This window comes from Carettochelys insculpta, chromosome 1, assembly GCF_033958435.1.
Source record: "Carettochelys insculpta isolate YL-2023 chromosome 1, ASM3395843v1, whole genome shotgun sequence".
Taxonomy (NCBI): domain Eukaryota; kingdom Metazoa; phylum Chordata; order Testudines; family Carettochelyidae; genus Carettochelys; species Carettochelys insculpta.
This window is the reverse complement of record NC_134137.1, coordinates 31,727,121-31,739,261: the sequence shown is the minus strand read 5'-3', so window position 1 is coordinate 31,739,261 and position 12,141 is coordinate 31,727,121. Positions and strand designations below refer to the sequence as shown.

The following is a 12,141-nucleotide window of genomic DNA, read 5'->3' as shown; positions in this document are numbered from 1 at the left end:
GTTATAATCCCAGAAATCAGTGCAAGTACAAAAGGATGAGCGGTCACATCAAACATTACTTTCTAGAAGATTTTTGAACTTGCATTCTGTGGCTACAGTGTTCTCATGAGTAGAGGTCAATGTAGACAATTATTGAATGAACACTAATAGTTTGCAGTATTTATTTTGCAATTTTTCTTGCAGCATGGAACATCCTAATCAACTGTGTATTACTAAACAGCACAGAAGAGATGTCAGCTAAACAAAAAAATGAAGAATACCCTCCATGCATCATGCTTTTTATTTACTTTTCTACTTTCAGTAAGCAGGAAAAACTTAAACAATAAGTACTCCAAGTATAAAGTATCATTTCAGAGAGGATTCTTGTGGCTATGCAATTTATGCATATTCATTCTTCTTTAGAGTTACTATAAATTTTGCAGGTATCAGAGGGGTAGCTGTGTACAATGTATCCACAAAAACAGTAAGAAGTCTTGTCAGAAGCGGTCTTTGCTCATGAAAGCTTATGCTCCAATAAATTTGTTAGTCTATAAGGTGCCACAGGAATTCTCACTGTTTTATAAATTTTGCGGTGTTTTAGAGAAACATGATGGGTGAGGTAACTTCTCCATTTGAACCAATTTCTCTTGGAGATACAAACAAACTTACACTGAGTAACTTTCACAGATCTAATGAAGAACTCTGAGTGTCACAACTAAATACAAGGTGGTACAAATTGTTTGACATAAAGAGTTAACATGTAAGAGACCATTCAAGGTGAAGTGGGGAGTTAATAACTCTGCAGTCATTGAAGAAAGGAAGTTAGTAGGTTATAGATTTTTTTAATGAGACAAATATCAGTGTCATTACTGAGTCCATGATTTTAACATCTAATACAGTTATGAATTCAAGCTCCCAGGATCACCTTTTTAAGGTGATGAGGATTTCATTGAGGATTTGTGATGTATAGAATGATTGTTTTCTGAAAAAATGCCACTGAGGGGCAATACAGTACTTGTGACTTTTATCATGATTTCTGTGTGAGTTCATTTGAGTGCACAGTCTCATTTCACCCACATAGTTACTATTAGTGCACTTTGTACACAGGATGAAATATTCTGCATTTCTGATACGCATATGTAGCTGACCCTTTTTGTAAATGGAAATTAATCCAAAAAAAGCTATCACCTGATCTAACTTGTCTCTGTAACACCCAGATACCAACATGGCTACAAAACTGCTCCAAACACCTGCTAATATTTTAATTAAACCAGCTCTTTAGGTTAGTTTGTTCAATATTTTTTTTCCTAAAACAAGAAGGTAGGAATTTTACCTGAAATAAATTACACTTTTCAGACAGTAATTTTTGTTGAGCATCTAAAGAAATTAGATGGTTTTGATATAGTGTCTCCTTCTGGTCCCATTCTCTTGATTTTGTTTTAAATTCCTGAAAGAAACAACACATGCTCACTATGCCTTGAAATATTTTTTCTCTTAATTGCTCTAGTACACCCATAATAATGAATGCTTAGATTATTTATTGTCCTATGAAAAGTAACATGTGTAATTAATATATATTCAATCTTAACAACAAGGGACAATTGAATCTGTGGAAAGAAGGCGGCAAATCTGAAAAAAAGGTTTTTAATTTTTTTCCAACAAAAGAAAATTCCCGCTCTTGGAAAAAAGTTCTTAACCTCTGCAGGCTGAATAATATGCACAGTAAAGCTATGTCTACACTAGCCCCTTCCTTTCAGAAGGGGCATGATAATGACCGAGGTCAGAAGAAGCTAATGAGGCGCCACCATGAATATGCAGCACCTTCTTAGCATAATGGCGGCTGTGGCGAATAGGAAGTGCTGCTTTTGAATCACGCGCCGCCTGTGGAGACAGGGCCATTCAAAAGGACCCTCCAGTCTTTGAAAGCCCCTTCTTCCTATCTGGTGTTAGGAAGAAGGGGCTTTTAAAACTGGGCGGGGGTCCTTTCACCTTCCGACCTCACTCGTTGCCTTGCCCCTTCTGAAAGGAAGAGACTAGTTTAGACACAGCTTAACTGAAGTAAAGTGTTAGAAACATGTTTAAAGTTTCATATTTCTTCAATTGTTGTAGATCTTACAGGTCTGATTCATCACTATGTAACTGCAATTTTATAAAGTGTAATTCTTTGGATTTCATTGTTATACCAGTACAAATAAAATCATGCAGAAGTAAGTCAGGTTCTTGGTGTTCATATGGGCTGTCTACATGACAGCCCACTGTCAAAAGGGAAAAATCAAAAGCCAGGAATCGCAATCCCAGTGTCAGAAAGTGTATGACTACACAGCAAAAGCGGATTGCAGGTCCAATCCCCTCTCTCAACAAACCATCCCATTGTTTCGAAAGGGAGCGTCCACACGGCTACGAGCTCTCTTTCAAAAGAAGGGAGGCGGAGATGCCATGGACAACATTGCTTAGCTGTCAAGCCCTTCCAAGGCCCGCAGCCAGCAGCTTCCTTAAAGCCCGCCCCCAACTCTTCCCACCCTACACAAACTGAGGCCTGCCAAGCTGCCATTAGTGACACAGACTCCAGCGCAGCAGCACCATGGCCAACGACACCCTGCTTCTGACACTGGACACACTCATTGTGGCCACCATTGCCCACCTCATCTGCACAGTCACCATGGCCCCCCACCTCCTCCATGGGAGGCAGAGTGGCCCCCAAGGGATGTGGATCCTCCCAGCCTACACCCCATCCCCTGGCACCCCGGCACCCATGGTGCCATCCCAGCAGTTCAGACTGGTGGGAGCGACTGGTGCTGCGGCAATGGGACAATGCCACATGGCTGTGGAACTTTTGCATGAGCTGGGGGACACCTTCCATGAGCTATGCCACTGGCTAGAACCCACACTGAGGCACCAGGACACCACCCTGTGGCCCACACTTCCCCTCAAGAAGCAGGTTGCGATTGTGATATGGAAACTGGCCACCCCAGACTCCTGCCACTCAGTGGGGCACCAGTTTGGGGTGGACAAGGCCACCGTCGGAGCGGTCCTCATGGAGGTAAGCTGGGCCCAGGACACCCCCCCCCAGCACCGAGGGGGAGAGGGGGGTCCCTGGGCCTGAGGGCCCCTGTGGGCTGCAGGCCAGGAGGGGGCATAGGGACCTCCCAGGGGTTGCTGGCTGGGGGGCACAGGGACCCCTGGGAGCTGCTAGCTGTGAGGGGGCATGGGGGAAGACACTGGCTGGGAACACCATGCTGCACCCTCACGAAAGCGCATGGTCTCCCTCCCATGTAGGTTGTCTGTGATGCTCCTGCATCAGGTCATCTGTGTCGGGAACCTGGATGCCATCATCAGGTGTTTTTCCAGGCTGGGGTTCCCGAACTGCTTCGGTACCCTGGATGGGACGTACATCCCCATCTGCACCCTGCCACACAGCGCTGGACACTATATCAACTGGAAAGGCTATTAATCAGTAGTCCTCCAGGCCCTGGTGGATCACAAAGGCTGGTTGATGGACATCTACATGGGCTGGGGCGGGGCATACCCATGAGGTCAGGGTCTTCTGCAATTCCAGCCTGTGCTAGCATATGGAGGCTGGCACCTTCATTGCTCAGCAGGAGATGCCAGGTGGGGACACCTCCATGCCACTCTGCATGGTCACTTATGCAGCATACCCCCTACTGCCATGGCTGATATGGCCCTATACCAGCCACTGTGACCCCAGCCGGGAGGCCTTCAACACCTGCCTCAACCAGCATGTGGTTGAGTGGACCTTTGGGCACCTCAAGCGGCGGTGGTAGTGCCTCCTCGCCTGCCTTGAGGTTGGGGTGCGCAATGTCCCACAGGTGGTGTGTCCCTGCTGCGCCCTCCACAACATCATGAAGGGCAAGGTGGGCACCTACATCCAGGGGCGGGTGGCTGTGGCCACTGCAGGGTTCAAGCAGCCTGCTGCTGTCACCAGTTGCCAGGTGGATCACAATGGGGTCTGGATCTGGGAGGTCCTCTGGGTGCGCCTTGCCCCTGGGCCATACTGACCCCCCTAAGACCCAACCCTCACCATCCCCCCCACACATCCACTCCCCCAACCACATGCACCACCACCACCGCACCAGCACTTCCCCCCCACAAGACCATGGAACACAGGCATTGGTGCAATAAACCTTTATAACCATTGAACACAACCCAATGCCTGTGCAAACATGCAACTATTTACAATAAGGAGTGCAGGGCCAGCCATGTACATTGTGGGGCGGGGAGGGGTCTGAACTAGGAGGGGTGCAGGAAGGGACCTGAACTGGGAGGGTCACTTGGGGATGGAGGTTGAGGATCAAGAACCTGGTTGGCCCCAGGATCCCCTTCCCCCCCGCCAAATGTGAGCTCTGTAGCGGGCTGGGATGGAGTGGAGAGCACTGGAAGGTAAGAGACGTGGGGGGATCATAGAATCATAAAGCTGCAAGGGACCTCAAGAGGTCATTGAGTCCAGCCCCCTGCCCCAAGCAAGATCAACCCCAACTAAGTCATCCCAAACATGACTATGTCAAGTTGGGACTTAAAATCCTCTAGAGACAGAGATTCCACTACTACCTTAGGCAACGCGTTCCAGTGCTTCACCACCCTCCTGGTGAAGTAGTTTCCTAATATCCAACCTACTCTTCTCCTTCTGTAACTTCAGACCATTACCCCTTGTTCTGTTGTCTGTCACCACTGAGAACAGTTTCTCTCCATCCCTTTTAGAGCACCCCATCAGGAAATTCAAGACTGCTATTAAATCAACCCTTAGTCTTCTCTTCTGCAAACTAAATAAACCCAAATCCCTCAATCTCTCCTCATAGGTCATGTGCTCCAGCCCCTGAATCATTTTAGTTGCCCTCTGCTGAACCTGCTCCAGCACATCCACATCCTTTCTACACTGGGGGGGCCCAAAAATGGACATAATACTCCAGATGTGGCCTCACCAGTCCCAAATAGAGGGCTAACAACCACCTGTCTAGATCTGCTCAAAATGCTCCTTCTAATGCACCCCAATATGCCATTGCCCTTCTTGACTACATGGGCACACTGTTTACTCATATCCTGTCTTTCACCCACTATAACCCCTAGGTCTCTTTTTGCTGTACTGCTACTTAGCTAGTTGGTTCTCAGCCTATAACAATGTTTGGGATTCTTCTGTCCCAAGTGCAGGACTCTACACTTCTTGCTGAACTACATCAGATTTCTTTTGGCCCAATCTTTCACTTTATCCAGGTCATTCTGGATCCTATCTCTACTCTCCAATGTATCTACTTCTCCCCCTAGCTTGGTGTGATCTGGAAACTTGCTGAGGGCACAATCCAGGCCCTCATCCAATGTATTAATAGAGATGTTGAACAACACTGGCCCCAGATCCAAGCCTTGGGGCACTCGAAACTGACCACCATACAGATATGGAGCCATTGACCGCTACCCCTTGGGTCCGACTGTCAAGCCAGCTTTCTATGCTTCTTACAGTCCATGTATCCAATCCATATTTCCTTAACTTATGGACAAGAATGTTGTGGGAGACCTTATCAAAAGCTTTACTGAAGTCAAGTTATATCACATCCACTGACTTCCCCATGTCCACAGAGCCTGTTACCTCCTCATAGAAGCTAATCAGATTGGTCAGGCACGACTTGCCCTTAGTGAATCCATGTTAACTACTTTTGATCACTTTCCCATCTTCCAAGTGCTCCAAAATGGATTCCTTGAGGATCCCTTCCATTTTTTTTCCAGGTACTGAGGTAAGGCTGACTGGTCTATAGTTCCCTGGATGTCAGTGGGAGAGCCTCTTCAGGGGGCGTGGGGTGGGCGGGGGCCCTTTCGGGGGCCTCTTTGGGAGGTTTGCGGGTGTGGCTGGTGGGGGGCACTGCACGGAGGGCCCGGACCCTTGCTACAGTGTCCATGTGCTCCTGCAGGGTCCCATGAATACCCTCCAAGCAGGACATCAGCCAGTCCCACACCTCTCTCTGCTGTGCCAGGTCGGCCTCTTCTAACCAGAGCCACTGCTCAGCCAGCTTGGCCTGGAAGGGACTCGCAGTGTCTTCCTCCATGCACCACTGCAGTATCCGGCTGTGGGCATGGTGCATCGATGCCACTGTCTGCCACCTCCAGGGGGCTCTCCAGGACCACCAAGGCTGATGGGCTGTGCGGGCCCTCAGTTGCTTCAGCTGGAAGGGGAGACAGATGGTGTGTCAGTCCCCAACCAGGAGCCCTTCCCCACAGTACGCCATCCCCCCTGGAAACCCATCCCCCCATCCTCCCTGGGGCCCATCTCCCAGGAGTGATGGGAGCAGCTTCCATGTGGCGTCAGGGGCACACAGGGGTTCCCCCATAGTGGGACCATCTCCGGGTGTGGGCTGGCCCCTCGTATGTCCCACTGTGCATCTGGGTGCCTGGAGCTGTCCATGGGTTTGGGTACTGGGTAGTGTGGGTGGGCGGGTGACAGGGGCATGCTGTGGGCCACAGCTGGCACAGGCATTTGGCCCCAGGCCCGTGCATGGCCCACTGGCAACTGTGCCACCCCCGCCCTGCCAGCCGGGGTGCCAGCCCCGTTGTGCACTTACCAGGGGGGTCCATCGATGACCTGTGGTGATGCCTGGCTCCCCATGGCCTGGCTGGATGACTGCAAAGGGGCATTTATGATGAGGTCGCCTTCCTCACGGGACTAGTCCTGGGCTGTGTCTGCCCTTGGCTCGGGCTGGCTGGTCCTAGTTCCTCGAGGCCCTCTGGATCGGGCTGGTCTGAAGACGAGTCCAGGACCACTGGAGGCAGGGAGCTGTCCTGGGGCCCCACAATGGTACAGAGCTCCCTGTAGTAGGGGCAGGAGGTGGAACCTGCCCCTGAGCACCCAGCCTCATCCCAGACCCAGGCGTAGCCCTGCTGGAACTCTTACTTTGCTTTGGACTTGATCTTGGGTCCACTCCAGGTGGCCATGGCTGGTCAGTCCCCAGGCCAGGCGGGCAAAGGCTGTGGTGTTCCTCTGCTTGACCCCTATCTCCCGGAGGATTTCCTCTTCTTTCCAGAGACCTAGGTGGTCTCAGAGTTCAGGCTCCATCCAGAAGGGGACCCTTTTCCTCTTCTCTAGGGCAGATGCTTGGGAACCCTGTGAGGAGTCTGAGTGGGGGCCCTGGGGCTCTGAGTGGGGGCCTTGGGGCTCCAGAGGCTGCCAGGCACTGACCATTTTGCTCCTTTTTTTTCCGGGGGTGGCTGAGCAGTTGTGCTGTTGGCAGCTCATGCAGTTGCAGTTCACCTGCTCTCAGCTTCCTGCCACAGGATTTCTGGGTCCATGTGGCCTTAAGAGCAGCCAGATGCGCAGATCATAGAGCCCCGCTGCTGCAGGGCAGGGCATCTCCGTGATCCAGCTCGGTGCCACCATGGATGACTCCTCTTTTGAACGAGCTGGTCGTGGAGTGTCTACACATAACTTCTTTGGACATAGTTTTTTGATGGGGGTCACTTTTCCCCCTATGGGATCAGGGTTTGTATTGATGTCTAGGTTGCGTTCCTCAGTTTACAATCGAAAGAGTGTATGGCATGTGTAGACGCTCCCTCTGTTCTTTTGAAAGGGGGACTGTCTTTTTGAAATAACGTGCACATGTAGATACACTCATGAACAACTGCAGTGCTGGAATTATATTTTTTCTTAAGAATATGTAAAGGCAGCTAAGGGGAAAACGAGTCTTGTCTTGGCCTCCCTCCCACTTCTCCTGTTCATGCAGGTAATGGGGAGTTTGAGTTCTTTTAAGGAGTAGGAAGAAAAACTAATAATACAGTAATCACTATTTTAACTGGTACTCAAATAACCAGACTTCTGAATTAACCATCATTCCGTCCCATGTGTGAGAGGCCAACAGCTTCTCCATTCTCCTGCCCAGTGTCTGCCAACAAGAGAGGGTCACCACTCAGCATGGTGCCCTGCCCATAGAAGCACGGGATGCAACCATGTGCAAATTGCCCAGAGTGGCTCCCCACATGGTGCTCTGCCCAGAGTGGCTTGTGGCACAGCTAGGCACAAACTGGCCAGAGCTGCTCACAGGCATGAGCAAGCCACTCACAGAGGATTCCCGTGCAGTGCCCCACCCAGAGCGACTAGCAGCCATGCATGAGCCAGCCAGAACAGCTCCCTGTGTGGCAAGGTGCCCCATCCAGGGCACTCAGTGCAGTGCCCCATCCAGAGTGGCTTGTGCCATGCACTTACTGCCCAGAGTGAATCCTGGCACAGCATGGCACCCCACCCAGAGCATACTGGAATAGCCAGCAAGCTCCAGATCCTGGGGCTCGCAGATATGAAAGAGTTTACTATAATAATTAATAATTTAATTTTAATTTTATATTTCTGTAATGGAGCTGAGTGTATTATAGCTAGTTATTTAAAGTTATTAGAATTTAAGTATTCACAATAAGACTTTGAAGCTTATACTCAAAAAATAATTAGTAATGCTCCATAGCCAATGCAGATTGTTGCTTTTTCAGTCTGCATAAAGAATCAGAATGAACTGACTTACACAAAAAATCCTAAAACATCTTTAAAACTCAGATTATGAATTTCATTTTTCCAAATGGAAATGTAGGTTCCAGAGACCTAGATGGACTAAGTTTTCCTAACTGTAATTTACTGATTTTGAACATCATTTTCGGCATCTATACCCTATGAAGCTGATTGATCATAATTTTCTATACTTTTACTACTGTCTGTTTCTGAATTCAGAGCAAATATAAACAATTTTTATTTTCTTCTTTGCAACATCAGACACAATTAAATTCAACTGACTACCAAGTGATGACAGCAGGTTCAAGGCCCTGCTAAAGTATTGCTGAGCTTTAATAGATTTTCAATGCAGTAATTATTTTTTTTAAAACTAGACTATGTGAAACACATTTCAAGCATTCATTTTTCATATTGCATAATTTACTAGCTGGTAGCACTGTATTGCATTATATTCATGTTCAAACCTTGGATAAGGTCATTCTCAGATTAGCAGGTTCTAAGAGATATATTTAGCCCTGGGTGGCTATATAAATCATGCATTACTCTAGTAGTAACAAATGTTAACCACTCTGATGGGCTCCAAGGCTTGAGAGATTTTATAATAGTGTGGGCTTTTCCGTGCGAAAGGGATAATCACACTTTTATTAGATAGCTGGTGATGTGTTCTATCAGATCGGAACAATCCTCTGTAGGTAGGAGGAGTTAATCCTATACTCTGTATTATACAAGAAGTTAGACTAGATAATCAGAATGGTCTCCTCTAGTCTTGAAATCTATTAAAACTAATTAATAGTGACCATAACATGAAAACTCAAGAACTTATCCCAACGGGTTGAACCTTTCTGGTCGGGACTCTCCCATTCAGCAACATCTGTCAGAGCCCAGCCAGGGGAGGGAGCCCAACCAGGGCTGGCAGTGGAGCTGGTCCGAAGGCTGGGGAGCTGGTGGCCTGGGGCCCATCCAGGAGCAGATTCGGTCCTGCAGCCAGGGAGACAGCATCCCACAGCCCAGCCAGGAGTGAAGCTGGGGGCCTACAATGAAGCTGGGGAGCTGGCAACCTAGAGTCCAGCTAGGGGCCAGGAAACAAAACTGGAGCATGGGGGGCCTGCAGCACAGGCCAGGGGCCAGAGCTGGCAACAGCATTGGAGGCCCTGAGGGGAGTGCAGCTGGGAAGTTGGCGGCCCCCAGGGAGAGCTGAGAGGCCAGCAGCAGAGGTGCCAGAATTACCATCCCCTGTCTGGCAAACTCCATTTCTTGGGACTAGTCAAGTCCCAAGAGTGTCAGATCAAGGAGGTCCAACCTGTACTTGCAGAAATTGTCCTGAAACAGTGCCTTATTGAATAATATGTCCCACAATGATTAGGGACAGAATAACCGTCTCTTACAAATTTAAATTCATGAGCTGGCTGATCTGTATTAACATAGCTAAACACAGCATTAATAAAATTAACAACTATGAAGAACAGAAAACACTGTCGACACACAACTCTTTCCATACTGTATTTGGAACACTATATATGCTTAGGGAGCTAAAGCCTAAAACTGTAAAACAGTATGAATCCTGAAGCTGTGCTAGGTCTATTATAATAGCAAAATATACTTACTTCCAATTTCTGGTTTAAATTGCTCAGTTCAAATGAAGCTTCCAGATTTTCTGCATGTATTTCTTTTTCTTGAACTCTATCGTGTTGTATCTGGTGTAACTGTAGTTTTTCATATTTATGCGTCAGTTTACAAAACTAACAATGAAAGGAAATATAAATATTAAGAACACATGTCACTCTTCTATCTCAAGTAATCTTTTATTTATGTCATAATTGGCAAATGCAGTGAAGCTTAAAAATTCTCATCAGTGAATTACTAGCAAATCACCAGTTACTAAAAATACATTATTGAAGATGAACAAGACTAAGCTTTCATATAACCTGGAGTGTTTATTAACTGTCCAGTTAAAAACAGATTTACTTCACACTTGTTTTTTCTTTTTCTGATGAAATTTTGTTTGGCACTTTTATTTTAAACAGTTACGGTACTGTGTTTATATGAATTGGTTTATATTTGTTTAGTGCCATCTTGTGTTGACAATTTTTACAAGTACTTCAGTAACCAGCATAACAGATTAACTGGCTTATATTCACTTACTCATGAAGACATTTAGCAGTTTAAGCTATTTAAATGCTTAATTTTAACATTAAAATTGTTGATACATTAGAGATACGATGATTCTATTACCTTGGGATCACTGGCACCAACTAATATTAACTCTGCATCCTGATGCCTACAATGAAGGGATGACTCTGGATTGAAACACCAGCGAGGTAGCAAACAGGACAAAGAACAACTCAGATGCTGGGTACAAGATGGAAAAAGTTAAGCTAAGCAGTGAAACACATTGGTGACAGGGTAGATGGAGGGAATCAGGTAGTAGGTAGAGGATTCTTGGAGGAGTTGAGGTGTAAAGAATGGAGCCATACTTAAAATGCCCACTGTCAGTACATTTGCCAGCATTACTGAAGAAACTCCTTCAAATAATTTGGGAGTGTAGTAGCTGCCAGTCCCACAGCCACTGTTTACATTCCAGTGAATTTTTGCCCTGAGTCACTATTAATCTCAGCTAGTAGGGCCGCAACATTAATACCCTATATTATTATATTATTTTTCAGCACTTAAAATTATGCTAGACCTCATGCGGAATAAAAGTCATGCTTCAACACTGGGGAATATACAATATAAGTTTAGGTATGACACACAAGTAAGGGTAGTAAACAAAGGAGGGGATGGGAACAAATGAGGTAAGAAAAGGATTACACTAAGACCTGACCATGTGGCTACTTATCTTAGGCATGTATAGAAACTGATACTTCTGGGTAAGGAGGCTTTATACTCACCCCTGCATGGCGATGAGATGTTGGAGGGGAAAAAAGGGAACAAGTGTTGCAAAGCCCAGCGATTCAAAAGGCCTTGGCTCTCTCTGCCACTGCTGCTACTGCAGCAGTGTTAGTGGTAGGAACCCTGGGCCCTTTAGCTGCTGGAACTCTGCTCGACACACTCTGGGCAGTAATGAAGGCTGGGGCAAGGGAGGGAGCCAAGTACAGGAAGCACTGAGGGTTGGCTGCTCCAGCCTCACTCCTTCTTCCCAACACCCTGCCCCTTCTGGGGGGGAAAGCAGAGTCCCCTGTCTCCCCACCTTGCCCAGGGGCCAACGAGGCTATCTTTAGGACACAATGAGCCAAGAGAGATTTGCAACTTAGTGAATATAAATTTGAAGGATGTTCAATGGAAAAGAAGCACAAAAGAAAGCAGAAGCAGGAGAGGAAGAATGTAATGAAGGAGGCATCCAGGCTGGCATGCCTGGTAGAATTCAAAAGGTTGCAGAAAGCAAAAAGAGCAGGTAGCAACTGACACCAAAAGAGAGTGATGCATGGCTTTAAAAGCCAGAACACGAAGTTTTCACCTCATACATATAAAGTCATAAGAAATCAATTAGGAAATTCAAAGAGGGATTGCAATGATAAAGAGAATTTTGGCAAGCTGGTCCCTAGATCAGAGAGAAAGAAATTATGCTAATTGATGCTGAGAGTGCAGACAAATAATTTACCTACTAAGATGCATACGAATGGTCAGATTTTATAAAAATATATTATAAAGAGAAAAGGCAGGATTTCTTCATGGCC

General features: G+C 47.0%; 1 protein-coding gene across 1 annotated transcript in view; it reads right to left on the bottom strand.

Annotated features, from left to right (window-relative positions):
- The window catches only part of DEUP1 (deuterosome assembly protein 1), a 118,789-nt gene that overhangs the window by 82,511 nt on the left and 24,137 nt on the right, over nt 1–12,141 (bottom strand). The window contains exons 4-5 of the mRNA XM_074984034.1: nt 10,072–10,206; nt 1,313–1,426 (exon numbers count right to left, since the gene is read on the bottom strand). Coding sequence (XP_074840135.1) covers nt 1,313–1,426; nt 10,072–10,206 — 249 coding nt within the window. The remainder of the gene's footprint in view (nt 1–1,312; nt 1,427–10,071; nt 10,207–12,141) is intronic.